This window comes from Lissotriton vulgaris, chromosome 6, assembly GCF_964263255.1.
Source record: "Lissotriton vulgaris chromosome 6, aLisVul1.2, whole genome shotgun sequence".
Classification (NCBI taxonomy): Eukaryota; Metazoa; Chordata; class Amphibia; order Caudata; family Salamandridae; genus Lissotriton; species Lissotriton vulgaris.
Window position 1 is genome coordinate 1,218,359,580 of NC_141694.1, and position 24,487 is coordinate 1,218,384,066.

General features: G+C 44.9%; 1 protein-coding gene across 2 annotated transcripts in view; it reads left to right on the forward strand.

Annotated features, from left to right (window-relative positions):
• ZDHHC14 (zDHHC palmitoyltransferase 14) overlaps positions 1-24,487 on the forward strand; it is a 527,275-nt gene that overhangs the window by 397,090 nt on the left and 105,698 nt on the right. For both annotated transcript variants that reach the window (XM_086927312.1, XM_086927311.1), the window contains exon 3: positions 7,341-7,499. In XM_086927312.1, coding sequence (XP_086783438.1) covers positions 7,341-7,499 — 159 coding nt within the window. The remainder of the gene's footprint in view (positions 1-7,340; positions 7,500-24,487) is intronic.

Below are 24,487 nucleotides of genomic sequence, written 5' to 3' on the forward strand. Positions count from 1 at the left end.
AGTGTGTGCAGAGTAGTGTGTGCAGAGTAGTGAGTGCAGAGTAGTGAGTGCAGAGTAGTGAGTGCAGAATAGTGAGTGCAGAATAGTGAGTGCAGAGTAGTGAGTAGTGAGTGCAGAGTAGTGAGTAGTGAGTGCAGAGTAGTGAGTAGTGAGTGCAGAGTAGTGAGTGCAGAGTAGTGAGTAGTGAGTGCAGAGTAGTGAGTGCAGAGTAGTGAGTAGTGAGTGCAGAGTAGTGAGTGCAGAGTAGTGAGTGCAGAGTAGTGAGTGCAGAGTGCAGAGTAGTGAGTGCAGAGTAGTGAGTGCAGAGTAGTGAGTGCAGAGTAGTGAGTAGTGAGTGCAGAGTAGTGAGTAGTGAATGCAGAGTAGTGAGTGCAGAGTAGTGAGTAGTGAGTGCAGAGTAGTGAGTAGTGAGTGCAGAGTAGTGAGTAGTGAGTGCAGAGTAGTGAGTAGTGAGTAGTGAGTGCAGAGTAGTGAGTAGTGAGTGCAGAGTAGTGAGTAGTGAGTAGTGAGTGCAGAGTAGTGAGTAGTGAGTGCAGAGTGGTGAGTAGTGAGTAGTGAGTGCAGAGTGGTGAGTAGTGAGTAGTGAGTGCAGAGTAGTGAGTAGTGAGTGCAGAGTAGTGAGTGCAGAGTAGTGAGTAGTGAGTGCAGAGTGGTGAGTAGTGAGTAGTGAGTGCAGAGTGGTGAGTAGTGAGTGCAGAGTAGTGAGTAGTGAGTGCAGAGTAGTGAGTGCAGAGTTGTGAGTAGTGAGTTCAGAGTAGTGAGTGCAGAGTAGTGAGTAGTGAGTGCAGAGTAGTGCAGAGTAGTGAGTGCAGAGTAGTGAGTGCAGAGTAGTGAGTGCAGAGTAGTGAGTAGTGAGTGCAGGGTAGTGAGTGCAGAGTAGTGAGTGCAAAGTAGTGAGTAGTGAGTGCAGAGTAGTGAGTAGTGAGTGCAGAGTAGTGAGTAGTGAGTGCAGAGTAGTGAGTAGTGCGTAGTGAGTGCAGAGTAGTGAGTAGTGAGTGCAGAGTAGTGAGTGCAGAGTAGTGAGTAGTGAGTGCAGAGTAGTGAGTAGTGAGTGCAGGGTAGTGAGTGCAGAGTAGTGAGTAGTGAGTGCAGAGTAGTGAGTAGTGAGTGCAGAGTAGTGAGTAGTGAGTGCAGAGTAGTAAGTGCAGAGTGCAGAGTAGTGAGTGCAGAGTGCAGAGTAGTGAGTGCAGAGTGCAGAGTAGTGAGTGCAGAGTAGTGAGTAGTGAGTGCAGAGTAGTGAGTAGTGAGTGCAGAGTAGTGAGTAGTGAGTGCAGAGTAGTAAGTGCAGAGTGCAGAGTAGTGAGTGCAGAGTGCAGAGTAGTGAGTGCAGAGTGCAGAGTAGTGAGTGCAGAGTAGTGAGTAGTGAGTGCAGAGTAGTGAGTAGTGAGTGCAGGGTAGTAAGTGCAGAGTAGTGAGTGCAGAGTAGTGAGTGCAAAGTAGTGAGTAGTGAGTGCAGAGTAGTGAGTAGTGAGTGCAGAGTAGTGAATAGTGAGTGCAGAGTAGTGAGTGCAGAGTAGTGCGTAGTGAGTGCAGAGTAGTGAGTAGTGAGTGCAGAGTAGTGAGTGCAGAGTAGTGAGTAGTGAGTGCAGAGTAGTGAGTAGTGAGTGCAGAGTAGTGAGTAGTGAGTGCAGAGTAGTGAGTAGTGAGTGCAGAGTAGTAAGTGCAGAGTGCAGAGTAGTGAGTGCAGAGTGCAGAGTAGTGAGTGCAGAGTGCAGAGTAGTGAGTGCAGAGTGCAGAGTAGTGAGTGCAGAGTGTGTGCAGAGTAGTGTGTGCAGAGTAGTGTGTGCAGAGTAGTGAGTGCAGAGTAGTGAGTGCAGAGTAGTGAGTGCAGAATAGTGAGTGCAGAATAGTGAGTGCAGAGTAGTGAGTAGTGAGTGCAGAGTAGTGAGTAGTGAGTGCAGAGTAGTGAGTGCAGAGTAGTGAGTAGTGAGTGCAGAGTAGTGAGTGCAGAGTAGTGAGTAGTGAGTGCAGAGTAGTGAGTGCAAAGTAGTGAGTGCAGAGTAGTGAGTGCAGAGTAGTGAGTGCAGAGTGCAGAGTAGTGAGTGCAGAGTAGTGAGTGCAGAGTAGTGAGTGCAGAGTAGTGAGTAGTGAGTGCAGAGTAGTGAGTAGTGAATGCAGAGTAGTGAGTAGTGAGTGCAGAGTAGTGAGTAGTGAGTGCAGAGTAGTGAGTAGTGAGTGCAGAGTAGTGAGTAGTGAGTGCAGAGTAGTGAGTAGTGAGTGCAGAGTAGTGAGTAGTGAGTAGTGAGTGCAGAGTAGTGAGTAGTGAGTGCAGAGTAGTGAGTAGTGAGTAGTGAGTGCAGAGTAGTGAGTAGTGAGTGCAGAGTGGTGAGTAGTGAGTAGTGAGTGCAGAGTGGTGAGTAGTGAGTAGTGAGTGCAGAGTAGTGAGTAGTGAGTGCAGAGTAGTGAGTGCAGAGTAGTGAGTGCAGAGTAGTGAGTAGTGAGTTCAGAGTAGTGAGTGCAGAGTAGTGAGTAGTGAGGAGTAGTGAGTGCAGAGTAGTGAGTGCAGAGTAGTGAGTAGTGAGTGTAGGGTAGTGAGTGCAGAGTAGTGAGTGCAGAGTAGTGAGTGCAAAGTAGTGAGTAGTGAGTGCAGAGTAGTGAGTAGTGAGTGCAGAGTAGTGAGTAGTGAGTGCAGAGTAGTGAGTGCAGAGTAGTGCGTAGTGAGTGCAGAGTAGTGAGTAGTGAGTGCAGAGTAGTGAGTGCAGAGTAGTGAGTAGTGAGTGCAGAGTAGTGAGTAGTGAGGGCAGAGTAGTGAGTGCAGAGTAGTGAGTAGTGAGTGCAGAGTAGTGAGTAGTGAGTGCAGAGTAGTGAGTAGTGAGTGCAGAGTAGTGAGTAGTGAGTGCAGAGTAGTAAGTGCAGAGTGCAGAGTAGTGAGTGCAGAGTGCAGAGTAGTGAGTGCAGAGTGCAGAGTAGTGAGTGCAGAGTGCGTGCAGAGTAGTGTGTGCAGAGTAGCGTGTGCAGAGTAGTGTGTGCAGAGTAGTGTGTGCAGAGTAGTGAGTGCAGAGTAGTGAGTGCAGAGTAGTGAGTGCAGAGTAGTGAGTGCAGAGTAGTGAGTAGTGAGTGCAGAGTAGTGAGTAGTGAGTGCAGAGTAGTGAGTGCAGAGTAGTGAGTAGTGAGTGCAGAGTAGTGAGTGCAGAGTAGTGAGTAGTGAGTGCAGAGTAGTGAGTGCAGAGTAGTGAGTGCAGAGTAGTGAGTGCAGAGTAGTGAGTAGTGAGTGCAGAGTAGTGAGTGCAGAGTAGTGAGTGCAGAGTAGTGAGTGCAGAGTAATGAGTGCAGAGTGCAGAGTAGTGAGTGCAGAGTAGTGAGTGCAGAGTAGTGAGTGCAGAGTAGTGAGTGCAGAGTAGTGAGTGCAGAGTAGTGAGTAGTGAGTGCAGAGTAGTGAGTGCAGAGTAGTGAGTGCAGAGTAGTGAGTAGTGAGTGCAGAGTAGTGAGTAGTGAGTGCAGAGTAGTGTGTAGTGAGTGCAGAGTAGTGAGTAGTGAGTAGTGAGTGCAGAGTAGTGAGTAGTGAGTGCAGAGTAGTGAGTAGTGAGTGCAGAGTAGTGAGTAGTGAGTAGTGAGTGCAGAGCAGTGAGTAGTGAGTGCAGAGTAGTGAGTAGTCAGTAGTGAGTGCAGAGTAGTGAGTAGTGAGTGCAGAGTGGTGAGTAGTGAGTAGTGAGTGCAGAGTGGTGAGTAGTGAGTAGTGAGTGCAGAGTAGTGAGTAGTGAGTGCAGAGTAGTGAGTGCAGAGTAGTGAGTGCAGAGTAGTGAGTGCAGTGTAGTGAGTGCAGAGTAGTGAGTGCAGAGTAGTGAGTAGTGAGTGCAGAGTAGTGAGTGCAGAGTAGTGAGTGCAGAGTAGTGAGTGCAGAGTAGTGAGTGCAGAGTGCAGAGTAGTGAGTGCAGAGTAGTGAGTGCAGAGTAGTGAGTGCAGAGTAGTGAGTGCAGAGTAGTGAGTGCAGAGTAGTGAGTAGTGAGTGCAGAGTAGTGAGTAGTGAGTGCAGAGTAGTGAGTAGTGAGTGCAGAGTAGTGAGTGCAGAGTAGTGAGTGCAGAGTAGTGAGTGCAGAGTAGTGAGTAGTGAGTGCAGAGTAGTTAGTAGTGAGTGCAGAGTAGTGAGTAGTGAGTGCAGAGTAGTGAGTAGTGAGTGCAGAGTAGTGAGTAGTGAGTGCAGAGTAGTGAGTAGTGAGTAGTGAGTGCAGAGTAGTGAGTAGTGAGTGCAGAGTAGTGAGTAGTGAGTGCAGAGTAGTGAGTAGTGAGTGCAGAGTGGTGAGTAGTGAGTAGTGAGTGCAGAGTAGTGAGTAGTGAGTGCAGAGTAGTGAGTGCAGAGTAGTGAGTGCAGAGTAGTGAGTGCAGAGTAGTGAGTAGTGAGTGCAGAGTAGTGAGTGCAGAGTAGTGAGTGCAGAGTAGTGAGTGCAGAGTATTGAGTGCAGAGTAGTGAGTAGTGAGTGCAGAGTAGTGAGTAGTGAGTGCAGAGTAGTGAGTAGTGAGTGCAGAGTAGTGAGTAGTGAGTGCAGAGTAGTGAGTAGTGAGTGCAGAGTAGTGAGTAGTGAGTGCAGAGTAGTGAGTAGTGAGTAGTGAGTGCAGAGTAGTGAGTAGTGAGTGCAGAGTGGTGAGTAGTGAGTAGTGAGTGCAGAGTAGTGAGTAGTGAGTGCAGAGTGGTGAGTAGTGAGTGCAGAGTAGTGAGTAGTGAGTGCAGAGTAGTGAGTGCAGAGTAGTGAGTGCAGAGTAGTGAGTAGTGAGTGCAGAGTGGTGAGTGCAGAGTAGTGAGTAGTGAGTGCAGAGTAGTGAGTGCAGAGTAGTGAGTAGTGAGTGCAGAGTAGTGAGTGCAGAGTAGTGAGTAGTGAGTGCAGAGTAGTGAGTAGTGAGTGCAGAGTAGTGAGTGCAGAGTAGTGAGTGCAGAGTGAGTGTGCAGAGCAGTGAGTGCAGAGTGAGTGTGCAGAGCAGTGAGTGTGCAGAGCAGTGAGTGCAGCGTGAGTGTGCAGAGCATTGTGTGCTGTTGAGTGCAGAGTGCTGTGTATTGGCAATGTTAATGACAATGCCATTTATTTGTGATTTAAAGAAAAAAAAATGTCATGAGCAATGCCAATAGCTCTACCTTTAATGATGCCGAGACCATTGCATTGCAAATGCTTTTTGTATATAGGGATGATTATAGATTCACCCCAAGTATGTGGAGTACTCTCATCGACTGCCGCATTAAACACCTTGGTTAAGACGGGGCCCCATAGTTTGGTATCGGCCTTATAAAGGTCGATGGGCACCCCGTCCGGACCTGGAGCTTTCCGCCCTTACTATGTCTGATAGCGAGCTCAACCTCTGAGACAGTTATGCATAATGGAATAATAGGCCACTGATTGTTCGCCGTAGTGAGTAAATTGCCCACTCCTTCCCTGTCAGTTGACTTAAGGTCTTTGCAACTTTTAAGTGGAAATACCTAAATGCGGTGCAAAAGTTAATGGGGCTTGTTGGAGCCATAACCTACTGGGACTTATTGTTTAAGACAAGCCTGACAGTAAGGGTTTGCACAAGTCATGGAATACCTAATGCCTTTCTCCACCAATCTTTGCCTTAGCAGTGGGGGTGTTCACCAATGTCATATGAGCCAGTGACATGGATAGAGGCATACTAGTACAAGAGGGTACCACACGCAATATTATTGCACACGGGAGACCTGCTGGTATTGATGAACAATTAGATTACGGGGTTGGAAACCAACTTTAGATGAATTTGGAAACGTGTCGGGATTAAAAAGGAATTGGTACAAGCTGCGTATATTCCCAATACATCCTATTGACTCAGGAAGTTGAATGGCGGTGATTCCAAGTCAAGGAAAATGGGAACTTTAACTTTTAAATACCTTAGTTTTCAGACATATAGAGCAGAACCATATGTTATTGCAGGATCTCTTGTTTTAATGATAATGGGCCACAAAGCCTTGGCAAAATTTACTATTTTGTCATGCCTACTGTACTTTTTTGTGAATTTGTCTTTAATGATGCTGACACGACTGTTCAGTGAGAGAGGTTAAATGCTACTGTACCTCGTATGGAATAATGGGAGACAAAGGGTATTGCTGGACAAACTTCACCTAAATATATCTGAGGCCAGTCAGGTGGCCCCAGATTATCACGTTTGTGGTGGGGCGGCTCAGATACATTGGGTATTGAGATGGTACATTATGCCTAAATCCCACAAAACAAGGATGGCGTTGGCCGAGAGGCAAGAGGGTGATCTAGACACTGGGATGAGATGGGGGGCTGCCCGGGTTGCTTAAAATAGCTGTCTACAGCTAGACAAGAAGACGGGGTTAGATACTTTGGTATATTTCCATGCAGAAGTAATGTGAGAATTCCCAGACCTGGTATAAAGCGAACGTTGGCAGCATGACAGTTCCTTAACTATGGTAGAACAATAGAACCCCTGAAACAGTTGATAGGAAGGGAAAGCAGGGAACCACAAAGGGCATGGTGGTATAACAAGTCTTGATTATGGGGGCAGTGGGGTGACTTGTGGAGATATTATATGAGACTCCTCCATTAAGAGAGACTAACAGTAATTTGGATGGTCAGAGGAAAAAATGGTGCTGGAATTTTGTGAGAGAGCTGGAAGTGTGTGATGAAGTATGCTGCAATTTAGCATACTTCACAGAACTTTCATAAACCCTAGCATGCCAGGTAAAGATAGCATCCTTCCAACAGCAGTGCCTGTGCTGCAAAGCTGAGAAAAAGTGCTGTTTTGTCATATCCTGTGGAGCTGCCCATTGATTGCAGAGCATGGGATAGTCATGGTCAACATGCTGGAAAAAGTCACTGAGCAGGTAAATCTGCTCAGATCAGAAACCTGCTTACTGAGTTTGATTACCTGTTCCTGCAAGAAGAAAATCAGTACTACAATATAGATCTCCCTGGCACTCCTTTTGGCAAAAGGGAATGCACTGAAAGGTGAAGAGAGCACCTGCAGTTAAACAGTGGAGGGGAAGATGATAAGATGGGTAGGGTTGGAGCCAGAGGAACGATGGAAGTGTGTCACTACCATGGAGAAAGCAAAGGTTTGGGATCCTCTAGTGCTTGAATTTATGAAGGCGGGAGCAGAAGAGAACAATACCAAAGCTCAGTTCTGTCGCGGAAGGAGGAGAGACCTACTCACAACAGCAAAATGGTCACTGAGGCACCAAAACAGACATAGAAAACAGACTAGGCTAAAATAGTACTGAGGGGCAGAGGCACAAGCATGCTTAAACTGCAAAATATTTGGTAAAAAATACGCACTCTGTTTAAACTGTATCGTACAGCGGTCAGCACGAGAAACACTGAAGAATTGTTTTAAATGACGTTATTGTTATTTAATGTTTTTTTGCTTTGTTTTTGCAGATGTTGCCAATGGGACCAGTACAGGTGCATACAGACCACCTCCAAGAACGAAAGAAGTAGTGATCAATGGGCAGACGGTGAAACTCAAGTACTGTTTCACCTGCAAAATCTTCCGGCCTCCCCGGGCCTCTCATTGCAGTCTTTGTGATAACTGCGTTGGTGAGTAGAAGAAACTTGATTATTTTCTAGAGTGGAAAATTATTATTTACAAAATCCATTCACGGCATGATCTATAAAATTAACAATAGCAAATTATGTATCCTGATATTAAGATCAGTAGCTAGTTATACGGACAATTGAAAACTTTAAATATTTGTAACTTTTAAAAGTGTCTTTGCAATTCTCTTCACTGACATTTTACCCTCACAGTCCTGCATCCAAACAGCAACATCTCTGGTACCTGCATAACCATGGGCAGGTACAATCTACAGGCAGGGGCGTAGCTTGGGGAGGGACGGGGTGGGGGCATTTGGCAAACATATTCTGTAGAAATAGTTGGGTACAGGTGCTTTCAGTCGGGTATGGTGATGTTTTTGTCGGATTTCAACCTGGATTTTTTCACCTATACAGACAAAAGCACACACATACACATTCTCTCTCTCATCTCTTCCCTAAAACTTGGTTAATTTGAAAACACATTTCTTTTAAGTCCCACTAACAATCCACACTCCTCTGTCTTTCCACTACCAGGAATTTCTATACTTTCGAAATAGCCTTTGCGTGTAAACGCAATATGGTGGCAGTCTTTGACCATTTTGTAATGTTATGTTTTATACTTCCATGCCGGCTACCACGATACGTCACACCGCTACTATCACGGAAATATAAAAAAAACACTTCTATGAAACATCGCTGCCGTTTTTGGCTATCTCAGTGCTTGTACACGTTTAAAAACATCCTTCAGTATCAAACAGAATTAGGATGAGCAGTGGATGGCAGGAGGGGGGAGGGCGGTGTGGAGGCAGTGACAGGCAGGGGAGGGAAGAGAGAAAGCGGGCAATGGAGAAAGACTGTAACACCAAGCCACAGCAGTGCTCGATGTCTCTGAGGGACAAAAATAATGACATGGGGATAGTAAGAGAAAAAGAGAGGATGAGGTGGGAGAAAGGGGGAAAGAGCATAAAAGCATGATTTATCAAGGGAGAAAGAGAGAAAAAAAGGAGCAGGAAAACAAACCTCTGTGGAGTGCTAAAACATAATTGATGTTTGAAAAAAAAAAAAAAGCTACCTGACGCCCGGAGTAGAAGGATACAACTCATCATTGAGAACTCCCACCGTAGGTCGTCATCGTAGGTGACTTGAATGTACATCCTTGTGGGAACCCAGCAATTACCCCAATAGGTTAAATGGGCTGAAATAGACTTGAAGGCTTCCACTTTGATCATACCCCTCGAGGAAATTTGCTGAATGCCTTTATGGATGATTTCGACTTAGTTACCGCCATGTCTCATAGTGGATGATTACACCTTTTATGAAATTCCTACCTTCACAGGCAGCGTGGGGGGTTGCTATATCGATCACATTCTTTATTCTAGTAATCTTAGTTCCTGTATATCTAGTTTTAAAATTTTAGAGAATCCATTGAGTGACCACAATCCTGTTTGCACTTATTTTGGAGCGACGCTTCTCAATATACAAGAAGAAAGGCCAGACAGTGGGGTCCTAAAATGTACGTACGGAAACAGACGTCTAAAGTGGGAAAGGGTGAACTCGGCCAAACTTTATGAAAAGATTAATAGGCCTTGTAATACTGAGCTATTGACCTGCGTATCTCCCACACCCTCAGCACAGGAAATTTTATCAGCGTTTAACGGCATAGTCACTAAAGTTGGGGGAATGCTAACAGTAGCCTCTACAGGCCGAATTTGTAACGCACCAAAGTGGTTTGACAAAGCATGCTCAAAGGCAAGCCGTGACCTAAAGTCAGCCCTTAAGGCCAATCCAAGGGACCAGGTAAACATCAGGGCTGCTCGGCTCACCTACAATAGGGCTCTGGTTAAACGCAAAGCGGAAGTAAAAGCGGCCACCTGGGAAAACCTGTTAGATCCAGAAATACTTGGTAACAGCTCTAAATTCTGGGGCATTATAAATACACCCCTCTTTGCTTACACAGGTGATTCCCCACAAGGCACCAATATTACAGAAGATGATTGGGTCTCACATTTTAGTTGTGTTTTTCACAGCGATATACCACAACCCATATATGACAAAGGTGAACCAGGTTTTAACCCCCTGCGTTTCAACATTTGTGAGGTGGAGAAGGGCATCATGGGTTTAACCAACAGGAAAGCACCCAGGCCTGATGGTGTGCCCTCGGACCTTTTTAAATCAAGGACATCACTTTGGGCCCCCGTTCTCACCGCTGTATTTAATGCAGCCGCCGACCATGGATGCCCAAAGTCTTGGGGGTTGTCCACAATAGTCCCCGTTTTTAAAAAAGGGGACGGAACCGAAACTGCACATCCTGCTACAGGCCAATATCTTTAATTGATTCGGTCGTAAAAGTTGTAGGCAGTGTAATCCTGAATAGGCTAACCACCTGGGCTGACGAAAATAATATAATTTCTCCACTTCAATACGGTTTTAGACCAGGCCACTCCACCATCTCCCAGTGTCTCAACTTATACATGGTGTTAGGTAAATATACGTTGGCACGCCAGGGCACAGTCCATATGGCTTTTAGGGACCTCTCTTCAGCCTTCAACTGTGTCAACAGGGGCAAACTATAGGAGGCAATGAGAAATATGGGGGTGGAGCAGACCCTGGTCAATTTCCTGGCGGATCTACACCAGGACACTCGAGCTAATGTGCGATACACCCAGGACCTGAAGGTGACCAGGGCATTCGGAGTACACCGGGGTGTAAGACAGGGTTGCATCCTGGCCCCGTTTCTTTTTAATCTATACATCAACAATCTGGAAAATACCCTCTTAAAAAAAATATGTGCTGACTATCCCTTTGTTGGACGTAAAGGGCTACCTGTTGGCAAGGACCGCAAAAGGGCTTCAACTGCTGCTTAACACCTTCTTTACATTTATAAAATCCCGGGATCTCTCCATTAACAACTCAAAATCTTTTGTTATAAATGTAGGTACAACACATAACAAGTTTTCATTTCATGTAAACGGGGAGAAGATTCCTACGACTAAAACTTTCTCCTACTTGGGGGTCCTGTTTGATAACCAACTGAAATGGGGCCCCGCTGTACATAAGAAAAAAGGGGAGATAACACGGGCAAATGCAGCAATTTTTAATTTTGCAAGGAAAATGGGGAAACGCCCAATTGGCGCTTTGCTAAAAGTATATCAGGCCAAGAGCCTGGCTATAGGCTGCTACGGAAGCGAGTTATGGGGGCACACAAATGTTAAGGACTTGGTGGTAGCAGAAAATAATTTTTTGAAACAGCTTTTGGGGGTTCCAAGAGGAACCTCCAGTTTTATAGTGCATGAGGAATTAGGTTCCCCCTATTTAGGTGATACCATTGCACTTCGGCCTTTAACATTCTGGCTGAAATGCTGGCTAAATAAAGACCTCCCGCTAAACCACCAGCTCTTGAGAGAAGCAGTGACATGGGATAACATGTTAAAAATCCCGTGGCTAAAATACTTAAAGAAATGTTTCACTGCATTGGGGCGCCCGGAACTTTTCTCAAATCCCGACTCAATTACAGTAACCGATGTAAAGTTTGTGAAAAACACTTTCCTTCTTTCGCAGCTATTCCAGCGGGAGGAAGTGGATCTAAAGAAAAGCAGCAATAGAAACTATGTTGTCATACAAACCACTTTAAGCATGGAACCATACCTGACCTGGCCAATGTCGAGTTTTGACAGTTTCTTGTTAATTAGGTTTCGGCTGAACCTCTTTCACTTATTGTTAGCCGTTCCAAGAGGCAGCCACCAAGTCCAAGTGTTACCTACCTGCGGCTGCGACTGTGTGTCTCCGCAGGACTTGGTGCACTTTTTTTTCTTTTGCCCTTTTTATGATATTCCCCGGAGGGCTTATCTTAAGCCTCTCCTTAAGAGACTGAATTTTTCCCAGATTAAACCTGCACTTTGTCACCTACAGCTGCTAAATAACGAATGCACTTTATTTGTAATCAGTTTCTTAAAATTAGCCCTAAAATTTAGAATCAGCATGGAGGGATAATGCTTGATATTGTTGTACATATTATTGTATATACTCACCTACAGTCTAATTGTGTTTTATTCCTGTGGATATTGTGGTCTCTTTTATCAATTTGTTTTTATAATGTATATTAAATTGTGCTTTTATGGTTGTTTTTTGCAAACATCGAATAAAGATTGAAATTGAACTCATCTCATTAAAAACATAAATGTCCTAGGGGTGGACTAAGACAAGCATAGGGAGCAAAGGCACTCAGTCAGGAGCATCTGTGGCAAAGCCACAAAAAAGGGAATCACAAAATATGAAGCATGACTGAGGCAAATTTAATTTTTGTTGTAAGAATAAGAGTTGTGTAGAATATTTAAAATACTTTACAGAATGTATGCTAAAACCAGCTTGGTATTGCATGTCATGTACTGCAGTGATAGAATTGAGCTGCTAGTGTCTACTAAAACAAAAAAGTCAACATGTTTTGGCCTACAGTACGGGCTAAAATAGGGCCCAAGACCTTTATCAGGACAGAAGTTCACAATACATAATGGCAGAAAACATAGCAGACATTATCTTTAGTTACTAAGTTCAAAATCTGAACAAAACAAGAATATTTTACCCCGCGGAGACCGGTGGGAGATAAACCGAGAGCACGTTTTGATCCCTAGATCATGAGACTGCATGACACCAGCCGCTCCTCCTCCGACCTACTACACTACCATTGCCATCAGCAATTATCTCCCATGATATATCCACCGCAGCCCAAACCATTTACTCAGTACAAAAGGGGGTGGTAATGGACGGAGCATCTGAACCAATCAAACACTCACACCCAGTCAAAATATCTGGGTTTAATCCATCACCATTCTTTAGCCCACTCTGCCACCCGAGTTCAGACATGGCTATATGCAAATCAGTCTGACCCTGTGCCTCATGGGAACAGTCCAGCCCGAACTGCCAAGCCATGCCTTCCCTGGACCGGAAACAAGCTTCCAAGGACTGGTTTCTGGCATTCCAGCCGTCTTCAGCCCGGCTTGCTTGAATCCAGTGTAAACGTGAGCAAGGGACTCACGTCTGAGCATACCCTGCCACACTTATGGCGGCCAAAAGCGGTACAAAAGGGGGTGGTAATGGATGGAGCATCTGAACCAATTAAACACACACCCAGTCAAAAGATCTTGGTTTAATCCATCACCGTTCTTTAGCCCACTCTTCCACCCCAGTTCAGACATGGCTATATGCAAATCAGTCTGACCCTGTGCCTCATGGGAACAGTCTAGCCCGAACTGCCAAGCCATGCCTTCCCTGGACCGGAAACAAGCTTCCGAGGACCGGTTTCTGGCATTCCAGCCGTCTTCAGCCCGGCTTGCTTGAATCCAGTGGCAAAGTGAGCAAGAGACTCACGTCTAAGCATACCCTGCCACACTCATGGCGGCCAAAAGCGGTACAAAAGGGGGTGGTAATGGAGGGAGCATCTGAACCAATCAAACACTCACACCCAGTCAAAAGATCTGGGTTTAATCCATCACCGTTCTTTAGCCCACTCTGCCACCCCAGTTCAGACATGGCTATATGCAAATCAGTCTGACCCTGTGCCTCATGGGAACAGTCCAGCCCGAACTGCCAAGCCATGCCTTCCCTGGACCGGAAACAAGCTTCCGAGGACTGGTTTCTGGCATTCCAGCCGTCTTCAGCCCGGCTTGCTTGAATCCAGTGTAAAAGTGAGCAAGGGACTCACGTCTGAGCATACCCTGCCACACTTATGGCGGCCAAAAGCGGTACAAAAGGGGGTGGTAATGGATGGAGCATCTGAACCAATTAAACACTCACACCCAGTCAAAAGATCTGGGTTTAATCCATCACCGTTCTTTAGCCCACTCTTCCACCCCAGTTCAGACATGGCTATATGGAAATCAGTCTGACCCTGTGCCTCATGGGAACAGTCCAGCCCGAACTGCCAAGCCATGCCTTCCCTGGACCGGAAACAAGCTTCCGAGGACCGGTTTCTGGCATTCCAGCCGTCTTCAGCCCGGCTTGCTTGAATCCAGTGGCAAAGTGAGCAAGAGACTCACGTCTGAGCATACCCTGCCACACTCATGGCGGCCAAAAGCGGTACAAAAGGGGGTGGTAACGGAGGGAGCATCTGAACCAATCAAACACTCACACCCAGTCAAAAGATCTGGGTTTAATCCATCACCGTTCTTTAGCCCACTCTGCCACCCCAGTTCAGACATGGCTATATGCAAATCAGTCTGACCCTGTGCCTCATGGGAACAGTCCAGCCCGAACTGCCAAGCCATGCCTTCCCTGGACCGGAAACAAGCTTCCGAGGACCCGTTTCTGGCATTCCAGCTGTCTTCAGCCCGGCTTGCTTGAATCCAGTGGCAAAGTGAGCAAGGGACTCACGTCTGAGCATACCCTGCCACACTTATGGCGGCCAAAAGCGGTACAAAAGGGGGTGGCAATGGACGGAGCATCTGAACCAATCAAACACACACACCCAGTCAAAAGATCTGGGTTTATTCCATCACCGTTCTTTAGCCCACTCTGCCACCCAACTTCAGACATGGCTATATGCAAATCAGTCTGACCCTGTGCCTCATGGGAACAGTCCATCCCGAACTGCCAAGCCATGCCATCCCTGGACCGGAAACAAGCTTCCGAGGACCGGTTTCTGGCATTCCAGTCATCTTCAGCCCGGCTTGCTTGAATCCAGTGGCAAAGTGAGCAAGGGACTCACGTCTGAGCACACCCTGCCACACTTATGGCGGCCAAAAGCGGTACAAAAGGGGGTGGTAATGGACGGAGCATCTGAACCAATCAAACACTCACACCCAGTCAAAAGATCTGGGTTTAATCCATCACCGTTCTTTAGCCCACTCTGCCACCCCAGTTAGACATGGCTATATGCAAATCAGTCTGACCCTGTGCCTCATGGGAACAGTCCAGCCCGAACTGCCATTTACTCAGCTTCAAATTCTCTCCATTATCTTTCCCCACTTGCATACCCGCAGCACCATCCCCCAGTTCCTTCCCCCCAAAGTTCACAGTTCTCCTTAATATCGGAAGTTCCGATTCGGATGCATAGGTTTATGAGAGCACAAACACCACAGACCATGTGAGAGGCATTATTAGGTTATTTAGGAGCACACATAGAGCCCTAGATTGCCCCACACTACATCCACCGCATGACCCATACCCTTCATGACGGGGCATCAAAAGGTAGGCTTGGAGTCTACCCACAAGGGGTAACTGTTACGTACATTCAAGACGACGATGGCTCGGAGGACAATTCCATCTGTCTAATAGCTATCCTGCCAATGTTAGCTATGTACCCCCTCGCCATGAATCATTGAACCACTCTGTTGTACCAAAGATCTATGCACTCACAAAGTTACTTGATGTAATGTAATATGAAATCTCAATAAAAAAAATTTAAACAAGAATATTTTACAGTCATCATGAAATTTCTCATAGCACTTATAACATGTTAGAGGCTACCCTACCATATGATTGTTTCCAGTTATTATTGGTATTATGCAATACTAATTATATTTACATGTGGCTGTAAAAATCACATTCCTTGTACTGTTAATATATATTTTTTATAATTGAGTAGCATATTTAAGTGTTACTCTTTTTGTTTTTTGCAGTGGTTTATAGAAACACACACTGATGCATCGGTCTTAACAGAAAATGCTAACATTGTTAGTTGTGTCCAAGGATTACCATACTCAATCAATCAAAGATAACTTTATTTTGCCAACCAAAATGGTGGCATAAAAAGTATTCTAAAACATTTGCACTAATACAACAAGCTAAGATTACAAGTTTTACACATAATACACATTATAAAATGTAAAACTCATATATGCACATAATTAGTTACACTGTTCATATCTTTGATCCATAGGTTAGATGGCAGATTGGGAAATTGCTCTTCTCTTTTTTTAAAGCAGACAGAAAAAAAGAGCCAATGAAAAACGAGTAAAAGTATCAGGTAATAAATGTAGATAAAAAAGGCCACACAACGCTGACCGAAATTCAGCTTACGCATTAGAGGGACAATGAACCTTTTTCTTTGTTCCCGATAAAGTTTACAGAAAATTTAAAAAATGTAAATCATTCTGAAGAGATTGATCATCGCATGTGCAAAGAGGCAGTTCAGAGATTACATAGGTTTTAGCAGGAAGACTCAACATCAGGGAGATATAGTTTAACCGAAATCTCACCAATATGTATCTGTGTTGCAAGTTTGTAACAAGGGATAAATAGAAGGGGTGGGCAGAATTTGCGTAATCGCGTTACGCAGATCTCCGCAAAACGGTAAAAATCTCCACGAACACGCCGAAATTCCGCGATCACGCGGAATTGCTTGTTCGGGATGCTTTTTTACTGTTCGCACTTGCTGTGTGCGTGCTTGGGGCGAAATATCGCACGAACACGCATTTGAGAACGCGAACAAGCAAAAAATTTTGCAAAGCCGCGGAACACAGAATTTTGGGCAATTTTGCGTTCTCCGCGGAACGCAAAATTACCCAAATTCCACGAACAAGATGGAAGTTAGCGCCCAGGCCTAATAAATAGCTTGCATTCGCATCCATTGACATGATACTGGGGACAGCGAGGAATGCTCTAACTGTTGTTAAACTAGGGTTAGAATTCTGCCTCCTTGTGTGTAATCTAGACAGTAGATGATTTTTCAGATCTTTTTTTGAGATAGACCAACATGACCATGGATCTACAAAAGAGATGATGTAACCCAGCTGCCTTAAGCGCAGATTCCACATAGTTTAGCCAGCTGATCTTTCTCATACCATCTAACTTCAAGACATCATTAATTATACCTCTAGTTAACGAGAGAGTTCCTTTCGCCAAACCGAATGCCACATTAGGATGTAAGGGACCCCCAATTCTAAATGGTAATTAAAATAAGAGCATGATTGTGGCAAGGAAACTAACTTTTTCAAAAAAGTGTCTTCAATGCTTTGAAGTTTAGGCCAGCCCACAATGAACCACACCGCTGCTCCATACCTGGCTGCATGTACACTTTTGGCCTCATAGATTTTCTTTAATACTTCAATGGGTTTTGATCCAATCTATTTTACAAATTTAAAAAGAGCACCAATATTCTTTTCCATCTGTGAACCCCTGTTAGAGATCATACATTTCCAGTTACTTACAGCCTGATTCATCAAAGACCCGTTTTGCGAGTCTTTAATAGCGATTCATAAGGAATCGCTATTACAGACTCGCAAAACGGGATTCATGGAGGAATCGCAAAATAAAATGTGATTCCTACACATTCCTTATTTGCGATTAGCAAATTGCTAATCGCAAATAAGGAATAACTCCCCATTCATTCCTATGGGCCAAAAGGCCCATAGGAATGAACGGGGAGTATTCCTTATTAAATAAGATAGCGATTTAAAGGGTGCCAGGGGTGTCCAGAGGACACCCTGTAGCACCCCTTAAATGCTAATTTAAACAGGTGTTGCGCACACACATGTCCAAAGGACATGTGTGTGTGCAACATGCAACTTAGAAAAATGCTTTTAAAAGCATGTTTCTGAGTTTTAGCTATTTACCACGAGGTTTGACCTCGCGGTAAATAGCGGCCCGGAATTGCGATTTCGCACTTTGAAAATGGATGATGAATTGCATTTAAGGAATCTCAAATAGAGATTCCTTAAATGTAATTTCTCGCAAATTTGCGAATTCGCTATTACCGAGTTTTGCATTTGGGATGATGAATCCCAAATGCAAAAATTGCGCTCGCAAAGGGCCAGATTCTGAGAATCTGGCCCTTTGCGAGCGCAATTCACCTTCATGAATCTGGCTGTTAGTTCATCAAACATGATCCCTAAATAGTTAAAAGAATCTAAAACTCCCAGCTTGCCCCCTTCAGTATGGATATAAGGCTGTTTCCTCTGCTTTGCACCTGCCACTAAAACAAAGGACTTGGAGTAGTTGATTTTCATATCCAGACCATTCATGAATTTAGTATACTCCATTACAAGCCGACGCAGTGCATTACCAGTGCGAGCTAGAATGACTGCGTCATCCGCATAGAGAAGTAACAGTACCTGCAAGGAATTAATATAAGGAACATCTGGCGTAATAGTCACTAAAGCGGATTCAACAGCATTTAGTGTACAACGAAAATAGAAAGGGGGCGAGAACGCACCCGTGCCTTACACCTCTAGTAATTTTAAAATGTCTAGTACACTCTCCATTCTTACCAAAGATTATGGATGCTGAAGCCCCACTATACAAATCCTAAATTATGTGAATAATCTGCATATCAACCCCCATTGCCTCCAAGATCTGCCATAGCCTTTGGTGTGCCACGCAGTCAAAGGCTGCTGACAGATCCATGAAGGCAAGGTATAAGTGGCCGTTGTTAGCTGCCATATATTTTCCTATAATGAGATTCAAGTTCAAACACTGGTCCACCGTTCCTTTTCCTTTCTTAAAGCCATATTGGCATGGAATTATAATGTTCTTCTCCAGTGCCCATTCATCGAGTCTATTTAAAAGCAGCTGACCCATTATTTTTGCAGTGGAGTCTATCAAAGATATCGGCCTGTAATTTTTCGGCGATTACCTATCTCCCTTTTTAGAAATAGGGACAATTACGGTCTAATTCCAAGAGGGGGGTGCGACAGTTTGAGTAATTTTTATTAAAAACTTTAGTTAAAAGCGGGGCCCAAAACTCTTGTTTATCTATAAAAGAGATCAACCGGGACACCATCGGGTCCTGGCACCTTCCCACGTTTACATTGATCAAGAGCATGTATCGTTTCTTCTGGTGTAAAGGAGACACTTATTCCTACATTGTCAAATCTGGAGGAGAAGGACTGAGTAATTACATCCTCTGTACTCCCAAATAAGCCTACAAAATGTGTAACCCAGTCCTCCTGGTTAACATGGGTGTCTAGGGACATACTTGTTTCCTCTTTTAGAAAGGGAGCGTTAATCACAGACCAAAGTGCCTGTGAACTCTTTAATGTTGCAGCATTTTGAAAGTTTTCCCACCGCTGATCCTTTAGAGCAGTTAGCCGTACACTCCTGCATTTCTTATAGACCTGGCGTAAAGATGTAACCATAATTTGATTACGAGGCTTTGTCTTTAAAGCCATATGCAGATTTTTGAGTGATTTTTCAGTCTTCATCAAACCAATTAAGTTTCTTACTGTGCCCATTACGTACAAAACAAATTAAGTTAGTCTTAACTTCCCCCAGTATCAGTTCAAAAGCAGTTACCATACCATCATCCGGAAAGGGGTCTAAACATGTCTTTCTTTATCTCTGGCACACACTTAAAAAGTATGTTACCCAAAAACTTCAAAGGATCAACTTTTTCCCATTTTAAAATGATCCCATTCTCCCTTACAATCACTGAAATAATAGGTAGATCACAATTTATAGACTGTACATCTATAGTTCATAAAATGTGTACTTTATAGACCCTAACTTACATCGAGACACACTTGTAGAGTCAATCTTGCTTTTTGCAGTAACTATTAGAGATGTTGAGGGCTGAGTCAGCTGATGATGACGTGAGATCCTTTGAGTGCTCCTCTCTGGCTGCCCTAAAATTTGTTGATCTGTATGCGGTTCCAGACTAAAACTGCTTCATTTAAGCAATCACTGGTGTGGTGTGACCTGAAGAGCAGTAAACGTGATGTCCGGGACATTTGGAGGTTGCTTCAGAGGTTCGAAGTAGTATCCTCCATGATGGCGACTGCACAGATCAGAGAACTGTATGATTTCTGAGGTGTTCCAAGTAAGACGGGGCAGTGTAACCCAAATCACAAAGTCATTCTAGCGCTGCTAGTGGGTGACAGCTGCTCTGGTTGTACTGCCACTGAGATTTTGGAGTGGACGGAGAAGTCACAATGTTAAAAAGCCAGAGCAGCCAACATGGGAGGGCCACGCTTAACTGCAGAGAACGAGAGATGGACCATGGCCACAGTGAGGAGGCGCAGCACTGAGCCCTCAACGTAGTGCGAATGGACAGAACAAACACACAACTGGAACTCTCATGGGTGAATGATGAAGCGCCTAAGATGTTGAGGCCCTCACTGAACATTTTAGTTTTGTCTCCCCTCCAGTTGCATCTGATGTGTGCCTTTTGTGCCTAACAATAAATAAACAGAGGGCATTTATGGACAAAGAATTTGTCTGAGAGTATAATTGTGGATGCTAGTCTGAGAGTAGGAATTTGTCCAGAAGCAACATCAAATGAGGCATATGTCGAACTGACAACTCCTGCAGATAAATTCAATAAAATCTTAGACACCATTGCAACAACTATTGAAGCCCTTGAGTACAAGATATGTACTGTGGTGGTGGATATGAGGAATGGAAGCATGCGGTTTGGGTCATGAAAAATGAAAATCAACGGAGTAAAGTTACTCTCAGAAAAAGCTCACACTGAGAGTCTTTTTTCTAGAATACAGAGCAGAAGACCCCTGAAGGATGCTCCATGTGCCGTAATATATGAATATTGGGATTTCTGGGAGGCCCAAAGGATTGGACATGCTGCCTTCTTAAAACTCTGGATTGAACAACATGTTGCAACACAGAGTGTTTCAAAATTATGTGAATAAGCACATAGGGTTTCTGTGGGTCTCTCACTCCCTGGGGCACTCTTGTGGACAGTGGTCGAAGAGCTACTGGACTAAATGGACAGAGATGTTCTCCTACAAAGACCACAGAAGGCCAACCACATCACTGTTGAAAATAATAAGGTAATGATTTTCCTGCATTAGGACTAGATAATCACAGTGCAACTCCACCGTGCCTCCTTCCTGAGGTCAAATGCGGACTAAGAGACATGGGGTGTGCTATATTCTATTCTTCCCTATCTGATTGAAGTTGTTGGCAAATGGAAAAACATACTTTTCACTTAATCAAAAGAGTCCTAGGACCGGTGAGCATAGTTATTACCCATTGCAAGTACAGTTACCTAAGAGATAAAAAAAAGACTGAGAAGTCAGTCAGAATCACTACGTATGCAACGTCCATCTGTGACTTACAAGAATTGAGTTCAGGAGGCAGCCGTGGTAGAAGTAGAAGTAATTGAGGACCTTTGATACAAGGTCATCAAAGAACTCTGCTTAAAAGGATCAAGGCACTTTGGGCTCTGGGTCTGAACCGGATCACTCTGCAAACACAGAATGTGGCTGGCCTAAGACACCCCCACTTCTGCAGATGACCTGCGCTGAGCAATTGTTGGACACTTAGGCCAATGATGATTACTTGTGGTCCACTCATTAATGATGCATTGCCTTCTGCCGTACAAAGATGCTGCAGATGGATTGAGTGATGTATTCCCCATTTTACTCCTGCACCCATAGAGCGCCGTTGCCTCCCTACCTTGGGAAGTTGAGTTGGAAGTTCGAATTTTGGGCGGGACTCAAGGTCCGTGTTTGATGACATATTGGTTGCTTCAACTGGACTAGTACTGTAGGTGTGGTGCTGTCTGGACTCAAAGTGTCTATTTTCTTTCTGGGTGTAGCTGTATTTGAATGGCTAACATGAACAAATACACATTCCTGACATGGAGCACCTTGTGCATGAACAAAGTGAGCGATAGGTACAAGATATACTTGTATATTAAACAGAAGGTGACTATATAGTCCTGTAACAGGAAACACATCTTACCCAAAAATTGTAAATTGAACGAAGATGAAGGGGCAAAGTGCTTTCTACAGGTTACTCTGATAGAGTGCGCAGGTCACCCAGCTAGGAAATTTTTACTAATACTCACCTGGGCCCATAATTTTCATACACCTTAACATCAATTACTTAGGTGACTCACGCTCTACTACCAGTATAACTTGAGATTTTATACCACTAATGCCTATATATAAAACCTAGCAATGTAGATACAAGGAACCTAAACACATAGGATCAGGGAGTTGAGTTATAAGTCAGATAGTCAAGAACATTTTATAAACATTTGAAAAATATGAAATTACCACAGACTCTGGGTAGGTTCAAAGTTTTTATCTAATCATCTTCATCATCATATGTCATTAGCATAAGGTTAAAGCAGATCAAACTATCTATAATCAAAATCATGAGCAACGTATAGCTATGCAAAAGAGAATGCTAAGCATTTAAGAACTTAGAATAAAGGGAAGGTAGGAACAAGGAACATGTTATATTTAGATAACAATCTTTTGCAACTTGATTAAAGGAGGGTAAAGAAAGGGAACATACTAAACCCAAAGACTTTCGCAAATAAAGATTGGCAGTTTAAAGAAGAACTTATTGCATTTCAAGATTTAATTTTAGCTCATAAACTATAGGGTAGGTAAGATTTGGAACATACTATTAAATTCAGCTTATCTCCTGAAAAGGAAGGTAAGGAAAGGACATTTACTAAAATAGAAACGATTTAGCTTTGACTAAAGGTGGGTTGAAAAATGGAACATACTAATAGTCAACAATACATGAATATCTCATTTACCAAAGGACAGGGGAAGAAAAAGGGACATATGCAATTAAGCTTTGCAATATTAGAGAACTTAGGAATGCAAATATAGACACGCAAATCGCCCACACAGACTTTATATTTACCTAGGATAGAGTGAAGACCAACCCTGGCCACGGGTCAGTTGGAAAAGTCGGGAAGAACCCCAAGGACTTAGGTGCCAGTAGGCGAGCAGGTGCAGCTCATGGACAATCAGGACAGGATACCCCAGAATTTGGATCAGGACCGGGTTCACCAAAGGGTACGACCGACACCTGCAGTTTTGGTTGCAACGCCTGCGCTACTCCCTCTCTGCAAGGATTCTGCCAATAACCCCGATTGGGTTCTCGAATTTCCCAGCAAAGTGCTTCGCCAGCACTTTCAATTGCTAAAACCCCGGAATAGGTTTCTCGAACCTCCCAACAGAGTGCTCCGCAGCTCTCTGTTTTCAGTCACCTATAGAGTGCGTTGGGTCAGTGACAGGTCAGCTATTCGGACACGTCGGACAATTTCTCTAGCTAAACCTACGCTAGTTATACTGTTTTTCGGGTCAGTGTACCACCCCCCAATGTTGCAAGTGTAAGGATCCCCAATTTTGATTGGACAAAGGAGGAGGTCAGGTCATCACACCACCTATTTTCTAAACTTTCTCAGGCTTAATATTCAATTTCTGTACCCACCCCTTAAATTCCAGGCTCTCATGACATATGCTTTTCGTATAACAATAAATGTTCTATTTATGTGATGTGATGTGATGTGAAAGGCATTTGTAAAGCGCAGCATACACTATACAGTTTCTTGGCGCTGAGGCAAGGGACAGAAAGCAACTACCTGAGGGGTGAGAGGGAGAAGAGGGTAGAGGCAAGAGTGAAGACAAAGAGGAATGGGGGGACCGGGAAAGAGAAGAAAATTTGATTTAATTGTATGCCGAGCGGAATAGGTGAGTCTTGAGGAGGGATCTGAAGTGGGTGTAAAGCGAGGCCGACCTTATGTCCAAGGGGAGAGCGTTCCAGAGAGATGAAGCTGGAAACGAGAATCTTAGGCCGCCCCATTTCTTGCGCTTGACTTTGGGGACTTTGAGAAGAGCCAAGTGAGCCGAGCGCAGATTGCGGGAGGGGACATACGGATGAATGAGAGAGGAGATGAACGTAGGGCCTAGGCCGGCTAAAGATTTAAGGACGAGGAAGCCTAACTTGAATTTGCAGCGTTCAGAGACAGGAAGCCAGTGCAGGGATTTTAGCAGAGGGCGGGTGTGGTGGTGCCTCGGTTGATGGAAGATGAGGCGAGCCGCCTGGTTCTGAACAAGCTGAAAACGTTTAAGCTGGTAGTCAGGGATGCTTACGTACAAGGAGTTGGCGTAGTCAATTCTGGAGATGACTAACGCCAAAAGGGCCATGGTAAGGGCTTCGGTAGTGAGGAAACGCACGATTTTCCGGATTTTGCGGAGTTGGAAGAAACAAGAAGAGACAGTGGCATTTATCTGGGGTTTCATTGAAAGATCTTTGCTGATGATAACCCCCAGACTTTTGGCCGAATCAGTAGGGTGGGGGGGGGAGGCCCAGGCTGGTGGGCCAGAAGTTGGAGTTCCAGGGATTGGAGGGGCCTCCGACAAGGACCAATTCGGTCTTGTCGGGGTTGAGTTTCAAGTGGTTTGCCCCCATCCAGTTGCTGATGTGAAAGAGGGTAGCTTGAAAGTCGAAGACTGACTGGTCCGAGGAGTCGATGTTAAAGACTAGCTGGATGTCGTCCGCGTAATTAAATGCGGAGACATTTTTATCTCGGAGAGAACTGATCGGAGGGGTGAGGTATAGGTTAAAAAGGAGTGGGGACAGAGAGGATCCCTGTGGCACGCCGCAAGTCAACCCAACACTGTCCACAGAGAACTGGGATAGCCGGACCGCTTGTTGGCGGCTGGTAAGGAACGAGCGGACCCAGTCAAGGGCAGTACACCCTATCCCAGCCTGCCTGACACGGTCGACCAAGATGACGTGGTCGACCGTGTCAAAGGCGGCCGACAGATCCAGGAGCACCAGGGCCTGACTGGTGTTAGAGTCAGCTCCCCTGCGCAGTTCTTCCATGACAGAGAGTATGACCATCTCTGTAGAGTGGGCGGGTCTGAACCCGGCCTGTTGGGAGTCAAGAAGATGGGACTGCTCAACAAACGAGCTCAGGATGTTAGTGACATAGGTCTCGAGCACCTTACCAAGGTAAGGGAGGAGGGAGATGGGGCGGAAGTTGCTCATGATCGTGGGATCAGCTGTAGTTTTTTTTAGGATAGGTACTACCTCGGCTGTCTTGAAAGTACTAGGGACTAGGCCGGAGGTGAGGGAGTTGTTCAGTAGTGCCAAGGGGGGAGCAGGGCAGGCAGTAAAGGCCTTGCGTAATATCTTGGGGGGACAGCAATCAGTGGGAGATCCTGAGGTGACTTTGCTGAGGAGGGCGGGGAAGTCCGCCTCCGAAATGAGGGGGATCTGAGTGAGAGAGTGGGGGTTAAGAGGGTCAGCGTGGGGGTTAGTTAGGGGTCCAGAGGAGTCAGATAGGGGTG